Here is a 27,111-nt window from a genome sequence, read left to right as displayed (position 1 = left end):
CTACCCCCATTCCAACCCCTTCCCTGTCCAAGTCTATCTTCCACCAAGACTTCAGGAAATGTCCCCCACCCTCATTGTCACATCATAATAAACCCCCCAACCCCCACAGACTCCCCCTCCCCAGACAATTCACAGGTGCCCCACACTCACAACAACCAACTCCTCAAATAGACGCAAACAAACTAGAAGGGCAAGCAAACATAAGCTGTCCCTCACCACCTAAGCAGAGTAACATAGAAACATAGAAATAGACGGCAGATAAGGGCCACGGCCCATCTAGTCTGCCCACCCTAATGACCCTCCCCTACCTTTGCTTAGTGAATAGAGCCCACGTGTCGATCCCATTTGGCCTTAAAATCAGGCACGCTGCTGGCCTCAATCACCTGCAGTGGAAGACTATTCCAACGATCAACCACCCTTTCAGTGAAAAAGAATTTCCTGGTGTCACCTCGTAGTTTCCCGCCTCTGATTTTCCACGGATGCCCTCTTGTTGCCGTGGGTCCCTTGAAAAAGAAGATATCTTCTTCCGCTTCGATGCGGCCCATGAGATACTTGAACGTCTCAATCATGTCCCCCCTCTCTCTGCGCTCCTCGAGCGAGTATAGCTGCAGTTTGTCCAACCGTTCTTCGTACGGGAGATCTTTGAGTCCCGAGACCATCCGGATGGCCATTCTCTGAACCGACTCCAATCGCAGCACATCTTTGCGATAATGTGGCCTCCAGAATTGCACACAGTATTCCAGGTGGGGCCTCACCATGGATCTATACAATGGCATAATGACTTACGGCTTACGGCTGACGAAACCCCTGCGTATGCAACCTAGGATCTGTCTTGCCTTGGATGAGGCCTGCTCCACCTGACTGGCAGCCTTCATGTCCTCACTGACGATCACCCCCAAGTCTCGTTCTGCTACTGTTCTTGTTAAGATCTCACCATTAAGGGTATAAGTCTTGTATGGATTATGGTTGCCTAGGTGCATGACTTTGCATTTTTTGGCATTGAAGCTAAATTGCCAGGTCCTAGACCAGCGCTCCAGTAGGAGTAGGTCGTGCATCATGTTGTCGGGCATTGAATCTTCGTCCGTTGTGCGTTTGCCCACTACATTACTTAGTTTGGCGTCATCAGCGAATAATGCTATTTTACCTCGAAGCCCTTCTGCCAAGTCTCTTATAAAGATGTTGAATAGGGTCGGGCCCAAGACCGAGCCCTGTGGCACTCCACTGATCACCTCCGTCATTTCTGAGGGGGTGCCGTTCACCACTACCCTTTGAAGCCTACCACCAAGCCAGTTCCCAACCCATTTTGTCAAAGTGTCACCTAATCCTATAGAACCCATCTTGCTCAGCAACCTGCGGTGTGGTACGCTATCGAATGCTTTGCTAAAGTCCAGGTACACGATGTCCAGGGACTCCCCAACATCCAGCTTCCCCGTCACCCAGTCAAAGAAGCTGATCAGGTTGGATTGGCATGATCTCCCCTTAGTAAATCCATGTTGACGGGGATCCAGTAGATTTTCCTCATCCAGGATCTTATCCAATTGGTGTTTGATTAGAGTTTCCATTAGTTTGCTCACTATTGATGTTAGACTCACTGGTCTGTAGTTTGCTGTCTCCATCTTTGAGCCCTTCTTGTGGAGTGGAATGACGTTAGCCGTCCTCCAGTCCAGCGGGACGCAGCCTGTACTAAGGGAGAGGTTGAAGAGCGCTGACAGTGGCTCCGCCAAAACATCACTCAACTCCCTAAGCACCCTGGGGTGTAAGTTGTCAGGCCCCATTGCCTTGTTAATCTTGAGCTTTGACAGCTCATCGTAGACACTGCTGGGCGTAAACTCGAAGTTACTAAACGGGTCAACTGAGTCAGCCCTTGTCTGTAGCTGAGGGCCAAGCCCCGGTGCTTCACGGGTGAAGACTGAGCTGAAGTATTCATTTAATAGTTGGACTTTTTCAGAATCCTTTTCCACATAGTCTCCGTCTGGTTTCTTAAGACGTACAATCCTGCCTGAGTTTTTACTTCTGTCACTGATATACCTGAAGAAGGATTTATCTCTCTTCTGGATGTTCTTTGCCAGAGACTCCTCCATGTGGAATTTAGCCTCCCTGACTGCTGTTTTGACTGCTTTTGACTTGGTCAGGTAGTCTGCTCTAGAGTCCTGTTTCCCCGATTGTTTGTAAGAGATGAATGCTTTTTTCTTCTCCTTGATGAGGTCTGAGATCTCTGTAGTGAACCATTGCGGCTTGTTGTTTCTTTGCCGTTTACTTACTAATTTAACATAGCGGTTTGTCGCTTCTTGTATGGTGGCTTTCAAAGTCGACCACATTTCTTCCACGCTATCGGTTTTTGCTTGGCTTTGTAGCACCTGGTGAGCAAAGGAACCCATGTCTTGGAAGTTTGTGTCCTTGAATTTGAGGACCTTGGTCAGCGTGGTAGATTTAGTGAAACCTTTCCTAAGATTGAACCATACCATGTTGTGGTCACTGGAGGCCAATGTGTCGCCCACCGAGACCTCTGTGACACTTTCTCCATTGGTAAGTAATAGGTCCAGTATTGCCTGATCCCTAGGCAGTAGTGAAATAGATGTGATAACCTTTTTATTGGACTGACTAGAGCATGCTTAGATCAGCTTTTCAAGGTAATCCTTCTTTTTCAGATCAGTAGATCTCTTTCCTTTTAAGGATCTTCCCCCCCACACACACACACACTCGTATTACCCTTACTTGTTTCTTTACTTTTCCTTATGTTCCACTTTGTGATTTACATCTTTGTCCCTTGTCATGTTTTTATATGATTACTTGTTTCACCCCTCATTTTATTGTAAATCGCTTAGAATTTTATGTAAAGCGATCAAACAAATTTTAATAAAGTTGAAACTATTTTCCCTTCTCCATTGAGAATATTGACTGCTGGAAGAACAAACAATCAATTCTGGAAGAGATCAAACAGGCTATGAGGTACATAATCAAAATGAAAATATGTCTAAACACCTGCCTAAATCAGCACTTGGATGAACTAAAAGACAGGTCATCCGAGTGCCGATAATCAAAACAGGTTTTAGCATATCTAGGGGCATCTTAGGCCTCTTGACTGTCGCTGTGTGTCCAGAGTGAAAAGGATAATTTGTCATCCTGCAGCAATAATCAAAAATTTGATGAGATTGGCACATATACATTATGACTTAGGTGATCTAAAAACAGGTCTAAGTGCCCAGAAAGTATTCAAAGTGACCAGATAACCACTATAGGGACCCCCCCCCCACTCCATCAGTGATCACCGATCCCCCCCCCGCCACAAAAATCAGAATAAAAACATACATACCTGCCTCCAGAACATCAGCACCTGGCATAGGAAAGCCTGAGAGTTGCACACAGGTGGCTTAATTAGTCTGGGGGGTGGGCTAGTGAACCATAGAGAGGAGGACCCAGGCCTATAAGCCACTCTAACCACTGCTTTCATGGGTAAAATGTAAGCCTACCAAACCCCCCCCTCCCTCCAAACCCTACAGTACTGCCATATAGGTGGCACTTGCAGCCATAAGGGCTATTGGGGTGGTAGGTGAGTATAATAGATTTTAAGAGTGTTTTGGGGGTCTCACCATGACCTGAAAAGGAGTTGTAGTGAGATGTTTATGTGCCATCCTTTTTGTGAAGTTCACAGCAGTGCCCTGTAAGCTGCCCCACTACTCTGTTGCCATGTCTGGGTGGCCAGTCCAGACCCCCCCCCCCCCCCACACACACACACACACATCCAAAAGGTCTTGTACTAGGCGTTTTGAACTTGAATGAATTTTTGGACAAAAATGCAGTATAAAGATAGACAACTTGGTGGTCTGGACAATCAAATGGCTGGACATATAATTAGAAGATTCTAAAAAATATATATATTTTGGATGTATGTTTTGAGAATGGACTTTAGATGCTGCTGACTTAGGGTAACTAGCACCTTATGCCCAAAATAGACAGATGTATTTTTTTATTATGCCCCTCCACATCTGTCAAAGCTCAAATGATGAAGCTATGACTGTCTTATTTTGGTCACACTGTCAGAAGAGAAAGATCATTAGAGACATTATGTTTGGAAAGATCAAAGGAACCAGGTGATGAGGGTGACCTGCAATCAGATGGCTGGATATGTTGAAAACAATCATGGGTATGACACTGGAGGACCTTACTGGACTAGCACAGATCTGTAATTGATCAAGTCGCTAGGACTCGGGCACGAGTTGATGGCACCTAAACTTACTCTGTTTTTTTGTCTTTCAACTAGTTCTTAATCCATAATAGGACATTACCTCCTATCCCATTACTTTCTAATTTCCTCAGAAGTCTGTCATGAGGTACTTTGTTAAATGCCTTTTCAAAATCCAAATACACAATATCAACCAGGTCATCTTTAGTCACATGTTCACTCACCCCTTCAAAGAAATGCAGTAAATTGGTGATGCAAGATTTCCTTTGACTAAATCCACATTGGCTTTCTCTCATTAATCCATCTGTTATTTTGTTCTTTATAATAGTCTCTACTATTTTGCCTAGCACCAACATCAGACTCACCGGTTTATAATTTCCCGGATCATCTCTGGAACCCTTTTTAAACATCAACATCACGTTGGCCACCCTCCAGTTTTCCGGTACTATGCTGGATTTTAAAGAAAAATTACTAATAGCTCTGCAAGTTAATTTTTCAATTCTATCAGCACTCTGTAATGTATACCATCCAGCCAAGACAATTTGCTACTGTTCAATTTGTCAAATTAACACATTACATCTTCCAGTGTTACAGAGTTTCTGTTTCATCAGAATTGATTACAATATCTGGCACCGGTAACTCCCCCACATCTTCTTTGGTAAAGACAGAGGCAAAGAATTAATTTAATCTCTGCTACTGCCTTCTGTTCCCCAAGAGCCCCTTTTATCCCTCAGTCATGTAGCAGTCCAACTGATTCTCTTCCTGGCTTCTTGTTTTTTTAATATATCTAAAAAAGTTTTTACTGTATTTTTGCTTCCAGCGCAATCTTCTTTTCAAGGTCTCTCTTTGCCTTCCTTATTAGTGTCTTGCATTTGACTTGAAATTCCTTGTGCTGTTTACAATTATTTTCAGTCAGATCCTTCTTCCATTTTCTGAAGGATTCTCGTTTAGCTCTAATAGCTTCCTTCAACTCACTTGTTAACCACGCTGGATGCTGTTTGGGCCTAATATATATTTTTTACTTTTGCAGCTGCTCTTCTACTGTTACCATTCTCCTCATATTATAATCTTTTTTTTTTTTTTAGTTAAATGCTGTTGTATTGGATTTTCTGTGAGAACTTATTCCAAGGATTATATCAAATGTGATCACTTATCAAGCGGCCCCAGCACCATTATCTCCCACACCAATTCTTGTGCTCCACTAAGAACTAGATCTAGAATTGCTTCACCTCTTGTCAGTTCCTGAACCTGCTGCTCCATAAAGCAGTCCTTGATTTCATCAAGGAATTTTATCTCCCTAGCATGCCTTGATGTTACATTTATCCAATCAATTTTCAGGTAGTTGAAATCATCCATAATTATTGTTACCCAGTTTGTTGGTCTCCCTAATTTCTAACATTTCAGCATCTGTTCATCCTGGTCAGGTACAATAAACTCCTATCACTATCCTTTCCCCCTTACACATGGGATTTCTACCCATAAGGATTCCAAGGTGCTTTTTCAGTCCATTTGATTCCAGGCCCTCCAACAATTTGATCCACCCTATCATTGCAATATAGTTTCTACCCTGGTATGACAGTGTCCTATTGATTATCTTCCTTCCACCAGCTCTCAGAGATGTCTATTATATCTATCTTTTCATTTAGGACTATATATTCTAACTCTCCTATCTTGTTTCTTAGGCTTCTGGCATTTGCATAGACTTTTCAAACAATGTTTGTCATATCTATTTGCAATTTCCTCAGTTGTTGGCATGGATAATTGTATTTAAGGAAACTTGGTTTATTGCAGCCTGTATTACAATCTATCAGGATACTGTCTTCCCTTTTATAATGATATCTTTTAAAGAAACCTTGTCCCGAACCATGCTCTTTTGAGCAACTGTCAGCCTATCCCATTTCTAATTTAAAAGTTGCTCTATTTCCATTTTAAATGTTGACACCAGTAGCCTGGTTCCACCTGTTAAGGAGGAGCCCATCTTTACAGTATAGGCTCCCCCTCCTCCAGTATGTTGCTCAGTTCCTAACAAATTTAAAATCCTCCTCCTTACACCTTGAGGCTCCGGAGTTCTGCCTGTCTCTTGGGTCATACGTGTGAAACAGGGAGCACTTCTGAAAATGTTATCTTGGAGGTTCCAGATTCTAACTTCCTACCTAAGTCTAAATTTGGCTTCCAGAACCTCCCTTCCACTTTTCCGTCATTGGTACCCATATGTTCCTCCCCAACACAAATCTCATCTAGGTGATGGGTGAGGTTCGCCACCTTCGCACCAGGCAGGCAAGTGACCAAGTAATCCTTATGTCCACCAACCACCCAGCAATCTACATGCTGAATGATCGAATCTCTCACTATAATGGCTATCCTAACCATTCCCTCCTGGGCAGAAACCTTTGGAGACACATCCTCAGTGCATTCCTGGAGAGCAGGTCTTGGCTACAGGATTGTCTCCTACTTCACTCGGGTGATGTTCTCATTTAAAAAGACCTCACTCCTCTGAAGCAGATAGAGGCTCCCAGACTAGAGGTGGAATTTTTCTATATCACCACCGTAGGTCTCCTCTATATACTTCTGTCTCTCTCAGCTCCTCCAAGTCTACTACTCTAGCCTCATGAGATTGGACCTGTTCCTTGAGTGCTAGGCGCTCTTTACACCGAGCACATACATAAGACCTCTCACCAAATGGGAGATAATCAAACATCTTGCTGCTGGACTGCATCTTAATATTGATCATTTATTTATTAAATTGCTATGGGATTTGGAATATGTACACTAATTTTCCCCAAGACTGCTAGTTATATGCTATCTTAATGTTTAATTTTTATTATTTTGTAATGTTGTAATTGGTAGGTTATCCTCCAAAGATTTCATAGACCAGGGGCCAGCAACCTTTTTAAAGCAAAGAGCCATTTTATCCTAAAAATTTGACCCAAGATTTACAAAGAACCACATTGGGTAGAGAAGGGAGTTTTAGATATTCCAGGTCTCACTCTTCCTTCCCCAAGGTCTAGCTTCTCTCCCCTCTTTCTTCCCTCCAACTCCTCATAGGTCTCTGCACCTCTCTTCCCTCCCGTCCACTGCCAATCCCCATTCTCTCCCCTCTCCAGGCCCCGACCCTTTAATCTCCCTCCCAATCCTATGATACCCCCTCAAGGCCTACCGAGGAACCTGGTTACCCAGTGGGGGGCATGGCAGGAGCAAGGCCTTCTCCCTCCTGCCTCCATGTGGCTGCTTGCAACATTTCCTGTAGTACTGCAAGAGGTTGTGGCAGCCCTTTTAGAAGGCAGCCACGAGGAGGCAAGAGTGAGAGGGCCACGATCCTGCCACAATGACCCCTGTTGGATTACCAGGTAACTTGGTAGGCCCAGGGGGAAATCATGGGGTTGGGAGATTAAAGGGTTGGGGCCGGGAGAGCTGCAGCCACATGTGGCTCACGAGCCACTCTGTCCTAGACTATTTCCCAGCGGGCCACTTCGGCAAGGGATCTCTTCCATCCCAGCACTTCAGGGACAATGACATCCATCCACATCCGCAGCACTCCCCGTTTGGCCACCAGCAGGGCAGTGTACAGAAATCTCCAGTGCTCCGTCCCCAAGCCCTAATCCAGCACTTCTCCCTCACAACCCAGTAAAGGAGTAGATAAGACCACTGAAAGTGCACCCCCACTATCCGAGCCAGGAAGTCCAGCACCCCATTCCTATAAGTATCCAACATCGGACACTCAAGTAACATATGCAGGAGGGTGCCTTTCATACGCTAACACTTAACACATTCATCCGAGTCCCAATACCCCCCAGTCCCTGGTAAAATAAGTACGATGTAGCAGTTTAAACTGTATTTCCTGCAGTTGAGCATTCCCGGCCCCTTTGGGTATATTGGAGAAGCAGGCCACCAGGACCGCAACACTAATGGGTTCCCCCAGCTCTGCGATCCACGTGGAGGCCAAAGTTTGTAACTGAGAGTCTGCCTTTTCCTCCCGGGCTAACCCATACCAGTGGACAGAGAGTTCAAATAAGCAGGGAGAGATAGAAAAAGGTGGTCTACCTTTAAGAAATGAGATCCCGAGGGGCTACGCCTACGGTGCTCATCAAAGAAATGGCGTAGTTGTAAATAAGCAAAAAAAGGCATATCAGGTAAAGACCAGTGGCGACGGAGATCGTCATACGAAGGAATACCACAGCCGCGGAGGACAGCGGACAAACATGGCCTAAACAAAACCAGTGCCAAAACCGCATGTCCCATCAACTCCCAGAGGAAACTCAGGGTTACCACGTACATATTGGAGGGCCCAGTTATCCCTCTCCCCACCAAAGCACCATCTCCACCAGAGCAGTGCTCGCTGCAACGGATCCAACCAGTGAGTTACATCCCACCCGAGGTCTCCGCTACCTAGGGATATCTAGACATGCCAGCGCACTGTGAGGAGCCACCCACGAGTCAAAAAGACCCGTGGGGCAAACCGCGAGCCAGATGTGGAGAGTTCGTGAATCCAGCACATCAAGGCAGCCACATTATACAACCGGAGATCCGGTAATGCCAGGCCACCCCTGTCCCTGCTCTGAGTGAGTTGCAGGTAGCAGATACGTGCCTGTCTATTTCGTCAGATGAAGGAACCGATAAATGACTTATAAGCCCGTTCATCTGCCCCTTTGAGCCATACTGGAATCATCTGCAAGGGGTACAGTATCTTAGGCAACAAGACCATCATGACTAAGGCTATCCGGCCTAGAAGGAGGTCACCCCAGCGGAGACAGGTGTCACGGAGCTGAGCAAGCTTACGCACATTACACTGATACACAGTGGTCCAATCCGCACTAAGAAAGGTCCCAAGGTATTTAAGCTCTCCTGCAGCCCACCGAAAAGGGAAGGCAGGCAGAAGGCTAGAGGCACACGGGCATCACCTCAGACTTACTAAAATTAATACAAAGTCCTAAAAAGGATGCAATAAAGTGAGTTATACGAGGGACAGAAACCCGGGCATTACCAACAAACAGTAACATATCATCCGCAAACATTGTAATCTTGCATTCCTCCCGTCTTACGCAAATTCTGTAACATCAGGGGAAGCCCGGATCTTAGCTGCCAAAGGCTCTAGCGAGAGTATAAACAACAGGGGAGATAAGGGACATCCCTGTCGCGTCCCCCTCCGCAAAGGGAAGGGGGCCATCCGATGTCTTTGATGATCAGCTGAGCTGTCGGGGCCGTGTATAAGCGAACAACCCAATCATGAAATGAGCCAGTGATTCCAAAACACCCCCGCAGAATCCAAAAAAGATAAGGCCATACAACTTTGTCGGTGTCTAGACTGGCCAACAAATCATCCCCTGGTCGGCCCCTGCCCTCCCGCAATGCCACCGCCGCCTTAAGAATATTAGTGGAGGAAAAATGGCCAGGGACAAAACCCACCTGATTGGGATGGATAAGAGAGGGGACCACCTGTTCCAGTCTTCTAGCCAAGATAGCAGTAAGGAGCTTCATGTCCTGATTAAGTAGCGAGATGGGTCTATAAAAGCCCATGAGCTCAGGATCCTTACCTGACTTGGGAAGCACCACATGAACACGATTCTGCTCCAGGAGAATCCTGTCAGCAGACTGTATGTCCGTGTACCTAGCACATAAGGCAGGCCCGACATGAGGTTGCAAGATCTTATAAAACTCAGGCCCCATGCCATCAAGGCCCACTGCCTTAGCGAGTTTCAAGTTACCAATGGCAGTGGAAATCTCCAGACATGAAATAGGAGCATTTAACAGGTCTCGTTGGGCTTTGGTGAGTTGAGGGATAACCAAGTCCCGGAAAAGTAGGTCCCGGCCCACAACGTCATACGCACCCGGACTATACAGTTCACTATAAAAACGCACAAATTGGGATTGAATAGCATCATCCACAGTATACGGATGCAGGAAACACGCCAAAAGGGTCTTACAAGATTAGCCAGTTTCCACTCCCAGTTTCCCCATCTATAAAGCTTAAATTTGTAGACATCAATATGAGTTAAGGCCCTGTCAGTAAGGATGGTGTCAATTTGTTTGCGCAGGATAAGATAAGACTGACGAGCCTCCTCGGAGTGATGCCTTAAGTGGTAGGATTTACTTTCCTGCAGTTGTTTCGCGAGCAACGTGAGCTCAGCATCCCGCTGTTTGCGCTTACGGACTGTGTAGGCTATGATACACCCCCGCAGATAGGCTTTCGCAGCCTCCCAAAACACTTTGTCAGAAACGTCATCCTCTTCATTAGTCTGTTTATACTTGGTCCACTCCTCGATGAGGTAAGTATGGAAGGCATCATCAAGATACAAGGTGGGACTGAACCACCAGCTGTGATCAGTATTGGATCCCCCTCCCACTTCAAGGACAAAGAAACAGCAGCATGGTCGCTGAAAGGAACATCCAGGATGTGGGTATGCACCACCCGGCCAATGGAACGAGAGGGGACTAAAATATAGTCCAGGCGAGAGTGGCTGTGGTACACTCCAGAGAAGAAGGTGAAATCCATCTCACCAGGGTGATAAACTCTCCACACATCCTGGAGGTCCAGTTCTCCCATCAGGAAATTTACCCCCCCCCCCCCCCAACGTTCATTGTCCTTCTGCACTGTCCTAGGGGGCTTGCAATCTATAAAAGGGTCACTAGTGACATTGAAATGCCCTCCCACATATAGCTCATAGTTCGGCAGCGCTACCAGGTGAGCTAAAAGGTTAGAAAAAAGTAAGAATAAACATTAGGTGCATAGAGATTGCACAACACCACAGGTTTGTCAGATAATGTCCCCGACCAGATAATATAGCGGCCTTGATGATCCCGTATAACCTTGTGTATGACCGCTGGCACCCCCTTGTGAATGAGAATGGCTAACCCCCCTCTGCCTGGAGTTGTAGGAGGATGCAACCATCTCACCCACCCAGTCACGCGCTAGCTTCTGATGCTCGCTCACAGTAAGGTGGGTCTCCTGCAAGAAGGCCACAGAGGCCTTTGCTCACTTCAAAAAGGACATGACCTTAGTCCGCTTTACAAGAGAATTAATGCCGGCCACATTTAAGGTAACAGACAAGATCAGCCGTAGCCATGGAAGGTACTAGCAAGCAATACCCAGAGACACCAAGCCATCCTACATTCCCTGAGGGCCTCCCAGCTGGACCCCCAAGGACATTTGCAAAAACACCAATCACTCCAAGGAGCAAAATTCCCCCCCAAACCCCCCGCAGCCACACCCCCACTCCCCCCACACACCAGCACTCAGCAAGGACACACAACAGCCTACACACAACCACCCCCCACCTTTCCAAACACCGACCCTCTTCCCCCAACCACAGCAGGCAGTCACCCAATCCCCCCCACCCCCACATTAAGAACAAAGTACTAGAAACCCCCCAACCGCCTATGTGGACAAGTAGAAAAAAACGCTCCCACCCCCCAACAACAGACCTCCCCATTACAGGCAGACAGAACATAAACCGTAGAGGCAATAGGCTGTGAAAAAAGAAGCAAAAAGCCAGGCCTAAGGGGAAACAAAGTCATCAAAAGTCCTAGGGTACAGCCCGGGCCCAAGGCCTCCATCACAGAGATCCCCTCCAGCTGGAGAGGAGCAGCAACGGGTTTCAGATATCCATAAGACATATACCCTGTGCAGGGGTCAGAGGCAAGGCAGCAGCTGGCAGTCCAAGTATCCAGGCATCAGATCCCCCTCCGTGGAGAAAAAGAAAATCAAGTCAGGAGGCAAACAGGAAAACCCAGATCCCGTGTCCATGCAGATCCATCGGCAGACAATGCAGGATAGAAATGCAAGATGTATAAACCAGTGAAAAAATGGGAAATGCGTACTATCCCCAAAGACAGAGAAACAGAGGTTCGGGGTCTGGTCCACCCAAGCACCCAGCCATAGGAGAAAACATTAGGGTACTGGAGCTAGAGGGGACAGGATTTGTACATAGACCTGAACAGCCTCCATGTCTTCGCACACCTGGTTTTATGAGAAAAATTGGATCGAGTATAGTGGACTATATTGTGGCCAATTTTTCTGGTGGAACCAGAGGGGAAAGGGAGGACAGAATTGGCACAGCAGGTTCTTCACCACTGAGAGGCCACGACATAGCAACAATAATTTAAACCCAATCTTTCTGGCCTACAAGCCATAAAAGGACCTGTTCACCACTGAACCTAGGCTGACTAGAACAGAGCAACTCTCCAAATCCTGTCCCCTAAAGTGGGATTACAACTCCTTTAGCTGAAGCCCTTGAAAGCAAGTTGATTTTTGTAGGGAGGAGGGAGAGAAGGAATGGGAAACTTAGACATACACCCCACTGTAGAAACTGAAGCACCCTACAGAAGGCTGAACCCCCAGAGACACCCAAGGACTATGCAGGAAAGAAGTCTCAGACTTAAGAGACCATCTTTACGTTTACTACATAGCACTAGGGCACGGGTTCTACAAGGAACTTGAGCTAGCCTTAACCACACGAGTGCAGAGCCTTCCAGCCATCTCTGCTGGATACCATCTAAAGCGTGCTGTACTGCAAGACATCAGGACTACTTATCTTGTGGCACCCTGCATATGTGCCACAGGATAATACTCCCTTGAGGTAAAAAACAAACGTTAGTGCTTGTTTGCTTCCATTTGTTTACTGTGGGGCATAACCCATTCATCTGCACTGGTCTATATAACAGAATGATAAGGGGAACAGCAAATTCCTCCATGCACGATACAGTGAAGATGTGAGTATGAAGCTTGTTCTGTCTCCATCTGCTGGTAGAAAAACATAACCCATGACTGAACTTGCCTGGCAAAAAAGGAAGGCTTAAAATACAGCAAAGTACGTCAGCTCTGATATAAGAAATATAATCAAGCACCAGAAAGAATGCCATAATTCAGACAGGGTTTTGTGAAGTAGTAAGTACCTTCTTACTTCTCATTTATAATCTTAATGTATATTTTCTACAAACCGCTTAGAACCTAACGGATGTAGCGGTATATAAGAAATAAATTACATTACATTACATTAATGCTCAAAATATCTATTTCACACTTACAAAGGTCACAAACTTTTATTTATGGATTAAACATCAAGGAAGTGTTTCACATCAATTTCTGTGCTGAAATTGTGATGCGAGTGCTTTAGTTTAGCTAGTCAAATTCAACAGCACAACTTAGTCCCAATCAGGTTGGATTTCTCCAAACAGGAGGAATACAGCACTGATAGGTAATACTGTAAAGCCAAACTTCCAGTATTTAAAGTTCAACTGTCAATAGCACTTTCAATATTTACAGAAAGTGGATTCAGTTTATTCTTTATCAGAAAATTTCACATCATATTTAAAAAAAAAAAAACCCAAAAGCAAAAATCACATAGAAACTCATATATTTCTACACAAAGATTTGTTTTACACTTACATGTGTTTGTTTATACATACATATATATATATATATATATATATATATATATATATATATATATATATATATATATATGTGTGTGTGTATATATATATATATGTGTGTGTGTGTATATATATATATATATGTATATATATATATATATATACACACATATACATACATACATACATATATACACACACATAGTATTTCTCCATGTATTTTGTAAACTGGCTTGCTTAAATGGAGCGGCTTATACATGGAGCAATACATAATCTCCCCCCCCCCCCTTAAATACCTTCCTCATCAGTAATCCTCCTGGATGGCCACGCTTGCCTCCTCTTCCAAACACACTGTACAGGGCAGGAGCAATCTCAAGCTTTGCCCCACGCCCTTCCTGACTAGCTGCTGTTTCTCCTGCCCTGCACAGCATGTTTAGAGACAGCCAGCATATTTGGAGGAGGCAGGCACAGCTGTCCAGGATTACTGGCGAGGGAGGTATTTAAGGGGGGGGTGATCTAAAGGCTACCCCATTGTATAGGCCGATTTAAGTTATAAAACTCTTAGATAAGCCATAGCTAGTAACATGGGGCAGCTTATCTAAGAATTGTAAAACAAATTGGCGTATCCTGGGGAAATACGGTACACATACATATATACACACACACATATACCAGAAAATGGGATTCTTCTAGAGCAGGGTAATAGTCTCAATGTATTAATATTGAATTAAAAGGTAACAAATAGGGTTGTGCATCTATTAAAATTTTTAATTGTGCGAATAATCGCATGATCACAAATGTAAAAGAATTATAATAAAATTTAGCACGTACACATAGCTGTTCACATTTTTTTTTTATTCTTAAACATTCAAAGAGTGTGCACTATATGAGAAGGCATATTCTCTTTAAAGAGCATGCAAAGAAATATGTGCCAGAGGAGGAAGAATCAGATACTACACTCTCCCTAAGGTGGAGAAGGTACCAAATGACAAGTCTTGAATGCGATGCACTTAGAAATGAATATAACTCTCCTCTCTGTGCCTGCCACCTTGGAATTCGTGGAGATCACTACAAATGTAGGAGTCATAAAAGCAGGACCAGCATAAAACTAAACAATTTTTTTTTTCTTGGCTAAAGAGATGCAGGAAGCCCCAACTGGATTCTCAGTGTGGGTGAGTAGGCTATAGTCTTCTGCTGAGTAATGGCACTGAGCAGCAGCAAACAAGGCAGGAAGGAGGGTAGTTGACGCTGCTGCTTGTTTGATGGTGGAGCACCATTAGAAAAATCAAACTCTGCCAATAAGTTTAAAAAAAAAAAAAAAAAAAAAGCTGCACTAAACTCTTAGACTAATAAGAGGTGCACATGGCTGAACTTAACTGGTGCATAAAGAAAAGGAACCTGATTTGGCCTTCAGATTAGGCCCACCCTTAGTTACACCACTGAATTAGCTCACTCATCCACAGGCAAGCCCAGCCCCTTCCTTGCTCAGTAATTTCAGCAAATCATTTTCAGTGTGGAACAGAACGTTGATTTCCTGAGATTACCAAAGCCAGGAGATGGTAGGGCTTGCTGAAGGAATAGACACTGGATAAGTCAGAAAGCCGATTACTGAGGGAAAAAGCAGGATGAGAGAGAGAGAGAGAGAAAGAAAGAGAAAGAGAGAGAGAGAGAGATGGGTCACAAGGCAGCTAATTGTGTTAAAATTTTTTAGCACAAGTTAAACTGTTAAACGCATTAATGTGTTAAATGTGCAGCCCTAGTAACAAATGATAAAACCCAATCTTAAACACTTCAGTGATGACAAAATTAAAAACTTAGTTGTAAATGTACAATGGCAACAGTGTAAAGGAGAAAACATGTAAAAATAATAAAAATTATCATATTTATGGTGACTGGATGTTTGTTTATGCTCATTTTGAGACAATTGAATGAAAATTAGTCTCTACTGGGCTATGCTATCAGATGCATTCCCTTGCAGCTACTGTATATACTTGAATATAAGCCTAATACAGTACAACCCAAGGTAAGCCTCATCCCTTCAAAATGGGAGGGATATATATTCAAATGTATGGTAACCCCTCTATCCAAAAGGAAGACACAAAAAATCCAATTGAACTGTAGGATCCTTTAATGCAGCAGGAATGCGCTGGTTAAATTTAGAGTTCAGCAACAATACTGCCAAATTCCTCCGATGAAGGGTCTTTGCAGACTGAAATGCTCACAAGCTGTTTTGCGCATCGGGTGTTTCATTTGAAAACACCCGATGTTGCTGTTCTCCTGTTTTCTTTGAGATTTAAGGCACATGCAAACCAATTTGAGTATTTTTGTCAATATAAGGGATGGAAAGGAGGTTATAATATAGATGATTGTATCACAGTGATCACACTGGACTTGAAATAATATATGTAATATGAGGTTCTATGAACCGAGTCCTTTTGATCCATTTTGATCTATGTGATATATCTACCTCCTAGTTGAACCAGTGTTTGGAACTGAGTGAAATGTGGGTTGATTAGAAGTTCACATGGAAATGTTATAGTAAGGTGCATCATTAAAGCAGCCATCAATGTTTATAGCATTAATTTGGCTTGAGTACTGTTAGAAAATAATATGATTTATTCATCCATTAACCCCTCAGTCTATGGTAACTGTGTTACTGACAGGTCTGCCGGGGTTTTTTTCCCCATGGCACAGATATTTTGCGTGTACAGTACTCCCCCGATATTCACAGGGGTTCCGTTCCAGGAACTGTAGAAGAGGAGGAGTTCAGAGTTTGAGTGACACCCTTTGGCAAATTTGCGACTAATGGAAAGCAACAGCTATGGTACATCATCCTCTGTTTTTGAAATCTATACTAGTAATTCTGTAGCAATCACAGATTTTAAAAAAACCTCTGCACAAAATCCACAAATGACTCTGCATGTGCCCAGTTTCTTGTTATAAATGTTATTTTTAGAAAAACATTTTATCTAAAGTGCAATACTTAAAAACACAACACAAAAACTAGCCTGCATTTATCTGGTTAAAGCTCAATAGGACCCATTTTACCCATGTCCTTCTGAAGTCTAACATGGGGGCTGGAATTCTTCAGGAGTCTAACATGGCACCCAGGATTTTTTTTTTTTTAATAACCTTTCCCCCTCCATATTACAAAAGTAGTTCAGATCAGGGACCACAAACTGACAGCTCCTTCTACAACCTGATATGGACACACCCAAAGCAAGACATTAACTGGCAATGCATAGCAGTGGTGGCAGATAGAGAGATGTTCTGCTAATTGTTCAGTTTATAAGTTTGAACACTTCACAACATATTATAGATAGGTGTAGTATATGCACCTATCTTTATTTATACAATAAATTCACAAATTAGTTCTTTTCTTTCTACTTGTCTTAAAAACAAATGTACACAGATCTTAACGACAGCCAACAAATGCTTCATTGTATCTGGCCAAAGATCTTTTTTTATAAGATTTACGTTTAGAGTTTTTCTCCTTAAAGATTGGTGAATGCAAAAATTCAGTATCTGTAAAACGGTCTCCTCTTCTGAGTTTCCTGTCAAAATAAATTTTAAAAAAATTACTCAGAAGAATCTAACAACCCTAATAAATACATTTGTAATTTTAAAATGCAAACTTTAAAGATTATTAACCAGAACAGGCCATATTCTTGGATATATATATAGAACAGGCCAGCAACAGGTCTCAGAAACATACACCTTACTTCTTTAGCATATCCCAATGAGATATTCACCCATTAATGTTGGAATAATGGGTGTCTCATCAAAAGATTAGGTTCTGACCTCTGCTAATCTTCTTTCTTGTAACTCCACACTTTTTTTTTTTTTAAGTTCAATCAGTTTTATTAGCATTTATTCCGGGACCAGTGGGTTATGCATCTCCAGCCGCCAGGTACTGTACAAAGCTTCAAATAATTGAAGCCATAAACCCTCCCCTTTGCTAGCACATCCTTCAAGCGTGCTCAGTAGAATCCAGTCAGTCACCAGGAACATCTACAGAAACAAGAAATAGAGAGGGAAATGGGGAATTCCCCACCAAATAATTAATTCTGCTCATATAAACATATGCAAAACAGCAACAATGAAAACTGTAAAACAGGTTATCACACATTAGAACCTGAACTACAAAACAATGATATAGGGAGACATAGCCTGCACTGACAGAAGGGGGCGCTAACTCACGTATCCCCCAAATATAGTGCTACATCTAGCAGATTGTACTCTTATAAAAGTAGGGCCGAAACATAAATCTTACCAGTATTTTCAGGCAGGTGAACAGTGAATCAGACATATATATAGGGTGGGTTCAAATTCAGGGTGGGACTGATGAGCACCCTGCCCACACTGAAGCACCAAAGGCAGCATCCCACTTGGTCACCACACCAACCCTGTAAAACCTGGAGAAGGCATGCAGAGAGGATCACGTAGTAGCCCTGTAAATCTCATCCTGTGGCACCACCAACTACTCGGTCCAGGAGGAAGAAATCCCCCTGGAAGAATGGGCCCGTAACCCTAGGGGAGCTCCTCTCCTGCCGCTATATAAACAGCAGGAATAGTTGCTCAAATCCCCCTCAAAATGGTAGCACCAAAAGCAGGCTAGCCCTTGCTGGCAGGACCCACCAGACCAACTGGTGGTCTGAGACCCGAAACTCCGTTACCTCCAAGGACTGCCACAAGAGCTTGCACTCACCCAAGGATCGCACAACTTGGTCCCTGGCTGGAACCGGAAGGGACAAACACCAAAAGGCGAACTACCTGAAACACATAGAAAACAGCAATTCCATTCGGAGGAAGGACGGAATCGCACACAAGAGCACCCCGGAATCCGCAAAACACAATAAGGATCCCGATAAGAAAGAGCTAAAAGCTCCAAACTGTCCAAGCTGACAGAACAGTCAAAAAAGGAATACCGTCTTGATACAGAGAGAGAGATCCATCACGGACACCAGCTCCAGGGGCTCACAAGGCGAGTGAGCCAGGGAACAGAGACCAGATGCAGATTGCACATTAGACAAGGCCTTAGGAAATGGGCCACATCTGGAGAACCACCGAAGATCTGCTCAAAGCAATAGGGACCAGGCCGGGGACACCTGCAATCTGACCCTTTAGGGAAGCCACTGCAAGGCCCTTATGCAGGCCATCCTGCCGAGACTCCAGCACCCGAAGAACTGAGGAAGAATTATAATCCTCCCGATGGCCAGTGCACCACACCTGGTAGCACCGCCAGACTTTCATGTAAATCACCTCCATGGAATTCCACATGCTGTGAAGCAGCGCAGCTATCACCGCAATAGAACACCCCCTAGCCGACAAGGCCGTGTTCTCAAAAGACAGACCCAAGACCAAAGAGACCCGGGTCCTGCAAAGCAATCAGCCCCCGAGAGAGAGGAACCGGGGATAATAGGGCAAATTCAGCCCCCCTGCTCTGCAAGAGCTGCACCAGGGCAGCATACCATGGTCGTGTTGGACAATCGGGAACCACTAAGAACAAGGTTCCCAGGCACTCTGTATGCGACGCATCAGACACCCTAACATGGGCCACTGAGGGGAAGCGTAAAGAAGGCCCTCCTGCGGTCAGAACTGCATCAGAGCATCCAGGCCCTTGGTGCCGGCCCAGGTACAGTCACCATGAGGGGTACAATGCCCTTTAACGCTCTCCTAGATGGAGACACCGTCCGGGGACTAGTGTCTTACAACTGAGGAAGACTGCCCAAACGTCGTCCATTCCTGCCATGTGCGCTACAGACAGCGCAACCCGGAGACTTTCCGGTCAGCAAAATAGTAACTGGGGCTCCCTAGTCAGTGGGGGGGCACCCCTCATGCCCCCCTGCCAGTTGACGGAAATTACCGAGAACACAAGGACTGCTCAATGATGGAGACGGGCTTGGAAAGACAGAAGAGGCAGCTGAGATACCCACAGTTCCAGACGAATAGTCGATCCCTCGCATCCTGAGGACGAACACCAGCCCTGCACTGGAGCAGACCTACAGAATGCCCCCTAGCTGGAGAGACTCGCATCCTTGACAGTCACCAAATCTGAACCCGGAGCAAAAGGCCCCTGGCCAGCGCCATGGAATGCAATTACCATATCGTGCTGTTGTGCGCAACCACTTACCAAGGCGGGGGGGGGGGGGGCAAGCAATAGATCCCATTGTGGAGTCCATCAGGACAACAGAGATTGCTGAAAGGGATGCAGTCCAGCTCTAGCCTACAGAAATCCAGTGATGGTCGCCACCACAAGCCTGGAAATGCTGCCAGGCCACGGGGTCCAATTTGACAGGAGACTCTGATGACTGTCCGAAATCTACACATGACATGAGAAGGGAGGAACATTTCGTTCTATCCCATGAGAAAGCAAACCCTCGGGACACCAAATCCTGTGGGCTACAAGTGACTCCACCGAAGGTTGATCACCCAGCCCAGACGCAGCAACAAGTGGAACTGCCTGTATCTCCGAACAATAACTTGTCCAGATATGAAGGGAACAGGACACTCCATCAGTGAAGATGCACTGCCACTACCACCAACACCTTGGGGTTAAGAGCCTGGGCGCCTTCGCCAACCCAAAGGGAAGAGCCGCAAACTGAAAATGCAGCTCCAGGCCATGAAAACTGCAAAAACTTCCTGTTTGCTGGAAAAGCACAGTTACTTACCGTAACAGGTGTTATCCAGGGACAGCAGGCAGATATTCTTGACTGATGGGTGACGGCACCGACGGAGCCCCGGTACGGACACTTTTAGAGTGATTGCACTCTAAGAACTTGGAAAGTTCTAGAGACCGCACCGCGCATGCGCGAGTGCCTTCCCGCCCGACCCCGACGCGCGGTCCCTCAGTTAAGATAAGCCAGCTAAGAAGCCAACCCGGGGAGGTGGGTGGGACGCAAGAATATCTGCCTGCTGTCCCTGGATAACACCTGTTACGGTAAGTAACTGTGCTTTATCCCAGGACAAGCAGGCAGCATATTCTTGACTGATGGGTGACCTCCAAGCTAACAAAAAGAGGGATGGAGGGAAGGTTGGCCATTAGTTTATATAATCTTTATTCATTTTCTTTTGTTACAACAAGTGTTTCAAATATACTTATTAGAAATTTAAACATATACACTTGATAAACATTCTTATTATCATCAAGTTTAACATTTTTTAGAACATTAATTTTTTACATATTTTATAATATTATGCAGTAACTCTAAATTTATATAATTTCTTTTGAATGTATTAATCCCCTTTCCCTCCCTCCCATTCAATCAATAATATTTAAAAACAACTTTATTGTAAATTCTTACAACATTGATATAGTGTGTTAAATTCAAAAATAAAATCCCATCCCATTCCTCTCTAATCAAATTTCTATCTTGGGAAAAGTTAATCATTCATTACAAAAATTTGTTAATGGTCTCCATATCTTTTGAAATCTATTAATATATCCTTTTTGTGTTGCTATGGTTAGCTCCATTTTATATATATGACAGACAGAATTCCACCAGAAAGTGTAATTCAGCCTGTCATGTCTTTTCCAATTAAATGTGATTTGTTGTATTGCTATTCCAGTTAAAATAAATAAAAGTTTGTTATTACTTGATGATATTTGACTTTTTTTTCTCATTGTTGTTCCAAATAATATAGTATCATATGTCAAGGCTATTGGGTTTTCCAACATCCTATTAATTTGAGGCCAAATTGATTTCCAGAATGTTAAGATGAATGGACAAAAGAATAAAAGATGATCTAATGTCCCAATTTCAACATGACAGTGCCAGCATCTATTAGATTTAGAGCTATCAATTCTATGTAAACGTGTAGGGGTCCATAAAGCTCTATGTAAAAGAAAGAACCAAGTTTGTCTCATAGATGCTGACATCGTACATTTTAACCTCCAAGACCAAAGTCGTGGCCATTGAGATGCACTAATTTGGTGTTTTATCTCAATGCTCCAAATGTCTCTAAGACCATTTTTTGGTTTTTTATTTATATATCCGGATATTAATTTATACCACTGTGCAGCTTCATGTCCTATTGAGTTTATCTGGAAACACAAGAATTCCAAGCTGTGATAATTAGTAAGATTTTTCCATTCAGGGAACCCTACCTGAATGGATTGCTTCAATTGCAACCATCTAAAATATTGTGTTTTATTAAGATCAAATTTATGTTGCAATTGTGAAAACTCCAGCATTTTACCATTTTTTATTATGTCGTCTAAAATACGAATACCTGCTGTCATCCAGTTTTTCCAGATTATTTTAAAACCGCCTATTTTGATCTTGGGGTTTAACCAAATTGTTTGAGTTGTTGATTTACTAATTGGAATAGGAGTTAGATTACTTATGTATCTTAAAGTTTTCCATGTATCCATGAATATTTTATGTTCTTTGTATAGCCTTGGCATCGTGATACTAACTACATGACTAAGACGTAATGGAAACATAAGTCTCCATTCTAGCCAGAACCAGTCTGGAATATTTACAGTGGGCTCTGGGAGGATCCAATACATACCTTGACGTAAAATATAGGCTTGATGATACCTATAGAAGTTGGGAAAATTTACCCCTCCCTCCGCAATTGGTCTTTGTAATGACACTAAAGCAACTCTATGATTTTTCCCAAGCCAAATAAATTTTGTCAATATTTTATTTAATTTTTTATAAAAAGAATTTTGGAAGAAAATTGGTATCATTCCCATTTGGTAACAGACTACAGGTAATATCATCATTTTAACAGTTTGTATTCTTCCCCACCAAGATAAGTGTAAAGGGTTCCATTGCTCACACATCTCTGTTACTTTTTGTAATAAATTTTTTTCATTAATTTTCATTGTGTCATCTATATTTTTTGTAATCCAAATTCCAAGATATTTAATAGCATCCTCTTTCCAAACAAAAGAGAATGATTTAAATAAACCTTTTGTACAATGTATATTTAATGGAAGTATTTCTGATTTGTTCCAGTTTATCTTATATCCTGAGAATTTTCCAAATTTTTCAATCAGTTCAAGTAAATGTGGAATGGTAGATTCTGGGTTCCTCAAATATAATAATAAATCATCAGCATAAGCTGATATTTTATATTCTTTATCTGAATGAGGTATACCTTGTATCTCCTTTGTTTGTTGGATTGCTAATATTAAGGGTTCTAAAACAATATCAAACAGTAAAGGAGACAAAGGACATCCTTGTCTAACTCCTCTTTGTAGATTAAATTTTTCTGAAAACGTATTATTAATATATAATCTAGCAGAAGGGGAGTTATATAGTGTTTGTATCATTTGTGTGAATCCAGGACCTATTCCAAACCAATCTAATGTCTGATACATAAATGTCCATTCTATTCTATCAAAAGCCTTTTCTGCATCTAAAGAAACAGTAAAAGTAGGCTCATTCATTTTTTTTGTTAAGTATAACATATGGAAAGCTAATCTAGTGTTATGAGATGAATGTCTTTGAGCAACAAATCCTGTTTGAGACATACTTATAATATGGGGAAGAGCTTTAGCCAATCTTAATGCAAGTATTTTTGCTAATAATTTTCCGTCTACATTTATTAAAGAAATTGGTCTGTAATTTGATACCAAAGTGGGATCTTTATTTGGCTTTGGTAAAACTATTGTTAATGATTCTGCCATAGTGCCTTTAGTACAACCTTGATTTAGTTGATATTGAAAAAGATTTAATAAATAGGGTAATAAAAAATTTTGAAAATGTTTATAAAATTCCACTGTATAACCATCACCACCTGGAGCGGATCCAACTCTAAGGGATTTCAAAGCTGTTCCTAATTCTTTTAGTGATATTTGTTCTTCTAAACTTCGTTTTATATGTTCAGGAATTTTTGGACCCTTTAATTGTTTCAAGAATTCTAAACCTTCTTTTTCTTTATTTAAATAAGTCTCGGAAGAATAAAGAGATTTATAAAATTTTAGGAATTGTTTTAAGATTGGTTCAATTTTTGTTAATGTATCACCTTTTTCATTTTTTATAGCAATTATATTTGTTTTCTTTTTTTTCCATTGGCCATTAGGAAAACAAATTTTGTAAAACAGATTGGCCGAAATGTCCATCCCGTCTGGAGAAAACATCCAGACAATAATGAGATGTAAAAGTATGGACTGAGGACCACGTAGCAGCTTTGCAGATTTCCTCAATGGGCGTGGAACGGAGGAAAGCTACAGATGCTGCCATAGCTCTAATTCTATGTGCCGTGACAGAACCTTCCAGTGTCAGTCCGGACTGAGCATAGCAGAATGAAATGCACGCAGCAAGCCAATTAGATAGCGTACGCTTAGAAACAGGACGTCCCAATTTATTCGGATCAAAGGACAGAAAAAGTTGGGGAGATGATCTGTGGGGCTTAGTACGATCTAAATAGTAAGCTAAAGCCCGCTTACAGTCCAAAGTATGAAGAGCCTGTTCCCCGGAATGGGAGTGAGGTTTAGGGAAAAAAACAGGTAGAACAATAGATTGGTTGAGATGGAACTCAGAAACAACCTTAGGGAGAAACTTTGGATGTGTACGTAGAACCACCTTGTCGTGATGAAAGACAGTGAAAGGTGGATCAGAAACTAGTGCATGGAGCTCACTGACCCTCCTGGCAGAGGTGAGAGCAATAAGAAAAAGTACCTTCCAAGTGAGAAACTTGAAAGAGGTAGTAGCCAAGGGTTCGAATGGAGGCTTCATCAAGGCGGAGAGAACCACGTTCAGATCCCAGATCACCGGAGGTGCTTTGAGAGGTGGTTTCAGATTGAAAAGACCTCGCATGAATCTGGAGACCAGGGGATGAGCTGAAAGGAGTTTCCCCTGGACCGGCTCATGAAAGGCCGTAATGGCACTGAGATGAACTCTGATGGAAGTAGACTTGAGACCAGAAGTAGACAGAGAAAGCAGATAATCCAATAGAGGTTCCACTGCAAGAGACTTGGGGTCATGATGATGTAAGAGACACCAAGAAGAAAACCTCGTCCACTTTTGATGGTAACATTGTAGAGTGGCTGGTTTCCTGGAGGCGTCCAGGATGGAGCGAACAGGCTGAGATAGCAAAAGATCAGTTGAAGTCAGCCCGAGAGATACCAAGCTGTCAGGTGTAGAGACTGCAGGTTGGGATGGAAGAGGGTTTCCTGATCCTGTGTAAGCAGAGATGGAAACAGTGGAAGTAGAAATGGATCCCTGGAACTGAGTTGAAGTAGAAGGGAGAACCAATGTTGTCTGGGCCACCGTGGAGCAATCAGGATCATGGTGGCCCGTTCCCTCTTTAGTTTGAACAAGGTCCGAAGCATGAGAGGCAGAGGAGGGAAAGCATAAAGGAACAGATTGGACCAATCCAGAAGAAATGCATCCGCTGCCAGACGGTGAGGAGAGTAAAGTCTGGAGCAGAATTGGGGCAACTGATGATTGTGAGGAGCTGCAAAAAGGTCCACCTGAGGAGTGCCCCATTGTGCAAAGATGAACTGTAGAGTCGATGGGTCGAGAGTCCATTCGTGGGGTTGGAGAACTCTGCTGAGCTTGTCCGCTAAGAAGTTCTGTTCTCCTTGAATATAAATCGCTTTCAGGAATAAGCGGCGCGAGGATGCCCAAGACCAGATTCTCTGGGCTTCCTGGCATAAGAGGCGAGAGCCCGTTCCCCCTTGCTTGTTGATGTAGTACATGGCCACTTGGTTGTCTGTGCAAATTAGAAGGACTTGAGGAAATAGAAGGTGTTGGAAGGCCTTGAGGGCATAGAACATTGCCCTGAGTTCCAGGAAATTGATGTGATGCTTCTTTTCCTGAGGAGTCCAAAGGCCCTGAGTTTGGAACTCGTTCAGATGGGCTCCCCATGCATAAGGGGAGGCGTCGGTGGTGATGACCAGATGATGAGGAGGCAGATGGAACAGAAGGCCCCTGGAGAGATTTGAGGATATCAACCACCATTGCAGAGACTGACGAAGAGACGATGTCACAGATATGTGTCGTGAGCAAGAGTCTGTCGCTTGAGACCACTGGAGAGCCAGGGTCCATTGGGGAGTGCGCAGGTGAAGCCGTGCCAGGGGTGTGACATGAACTGTGGAGGCCATGTGACCCAAGAGAATCATCATCTGCTTTGCAGAAATGGAGTGCTGGGACAGCACCTGCTGACAGAGCGATTGGAGGTTGTGAAGACGGTTGTCCGGCAAGAAGGCTCTCATCTGGACCGTGTCCAGTACCGCTCCGATGAATTGAAGTCTCCGCGTAGGAAGAAGGTGAGACTTGGGTATATTGATTTCGAACCCCAGTAGTTGTAGAAAAAAGATGGTCTGGTTGGTGGCCAGAAGAACCGTCTGAGATGAAATGGCCTTGATTAACCAATCGTCCAGGTAGGGAAAAACCTGAAAGTGGTGGGAGCGCAGAAATGCTGCCACCACTACCAGACATTTTGTGAACACTCTTGGAGAGGAGGCAAGACCGAAGGGGAGCACTCTGTATTGGTAATGACAGTGATTGATCATGAAGCGAAGGTACTGTCTGGAGGCCGGATGAATTGGAATGTGAGTGTAGGCCTCTTTGAGATCGAGAGAGCATAGCCAGTCGTTGTGATCGAGGAGAGGATAAAGCGTAGCTAGAGATAGCATCTTGAATTTTTCTTTGACCAAACATTTGTTGAGATCTCGCAGATCTAGAATTGGTCTGAGGTCTCCTGTTTTCTTGGGGACTAGAAAATACCGGGAGTAGAATCCTTGCCCTCTTTGGTCCAGAGGAACTTCCTCTATGGCGTTCAGAAGCAGGAGGGACTGAACCTCCTGACAAAGGAGGGCAGATTGAGGAGTGTGCAAAGCAGACTCTTTTGGTAGACTTTGGCCCGGAAGGGTGTGAAAGTTGAGAGAGTAGCCGTGGCGGATGATGTTGAGGACCCACTGGTCCGAAGTGATAACTTCCCACCGGCTGAGAAAGAAAGACAGACGTCCTCCTATCGGTTGAGGGAGGAGAGGAGATGGTTGAACGCTGGCTATGCCCTCGAGGATCAAGTCAAAAGGGCTGAGTCGATTTTTGTGGAGGAGGCTGCTTAGCTGGTTGTTGCTGCTGAGGCCTAGGTGTTTGCCGCTGCTGTTGACGCTGCCTCCTAGGTTGCTGAGTGGAAGGCTGCAAGGGGCGAGCCACAAAACGCCGCTGATAGGCCGTTTGCTGTCTGAATGGCCGTGAAGGTGGAGGTTTCTTCTTGGTCTTAAGAAGGGTATCCCAGCGGATTTCATGAGCCGAGAGCTTCTGGGTCGTTGAGTCCATAGAATCTCCGAACAGCTCATCCCCTAAACATGGGGCATTAGCCAACCGGTCTTGATGATTAACATCAAGCTCAGAGACTCTGAGCCAAGCCAAACGGCGCATGGCTACAGATATGGCTGTTGCTCTAGAGGTAAGCTCAAAAGTGTCATATATAGACCTTACCATGAATTTCCTGAGCTGGAAAAGAGCTGAAGAGCACTGATGGAAAGCCTCACGATTCCCCACAGGAAGGTACTGCTCAAAGGAAGCCATGGTGGTAAGGAGATGCTTTAAATAAAACGAAAAATGAAAAGCATAGTTACCAGAACGATTAGC

At 43.9% G+C, this 27,111-nt stretch overlaps 1 protein-coding gene across 4 annotated transcripts in view; it reads right to left on the bottom strand.

Moving 5' to 3' along the window:
* Nucleotides 1–14,299: 14,299 nt before the first annotated feature.
* SGO1 (shugoshin 1) overlaps nucleotides 14,300–27,111 on the bottom strand; it is a 97,622-nt gene continuing 84,810 nt past the window's right edge. For all 4 annotated transcript variants that reach the window (XM_033930662.1, XM_033930660.1, XM_033930664.1 and 1 more), the window contains one exon: nucleotides 14,300–17,106. In XM_033930662.1, coding sequence (XP_033786553.1) covers nucleotides 16,968–17,106 — 139 coding nt within the window. In that variant the 3' untranslated portion in view covers nucleotides 14,300–16,967. The remainder of the gene's footprint in view (nucleotides 17,107–27,111) is intronic.

The sequence above is a fragment of the Geotrypetes seraphini genome, chromosome 2 (genome assembly GCF_902459505.1).
Source record: "Geotrypetes seraphini chromosome 2, aGeoSer1.1, whole genome shotgun sequence".
NCBI classification, from domain to species: Eukaryota; Metazoa; Chordata; class Amphibia; order Gymnophiona; family Dermophiidae; genus Geotrypetes; species Geotrypetes seraphini.
The sequence above is the reverse complement of the archived record's forward strand: the minus strand, read 5'-3'. Positions and strand labels throughout refer to the sequence as shown.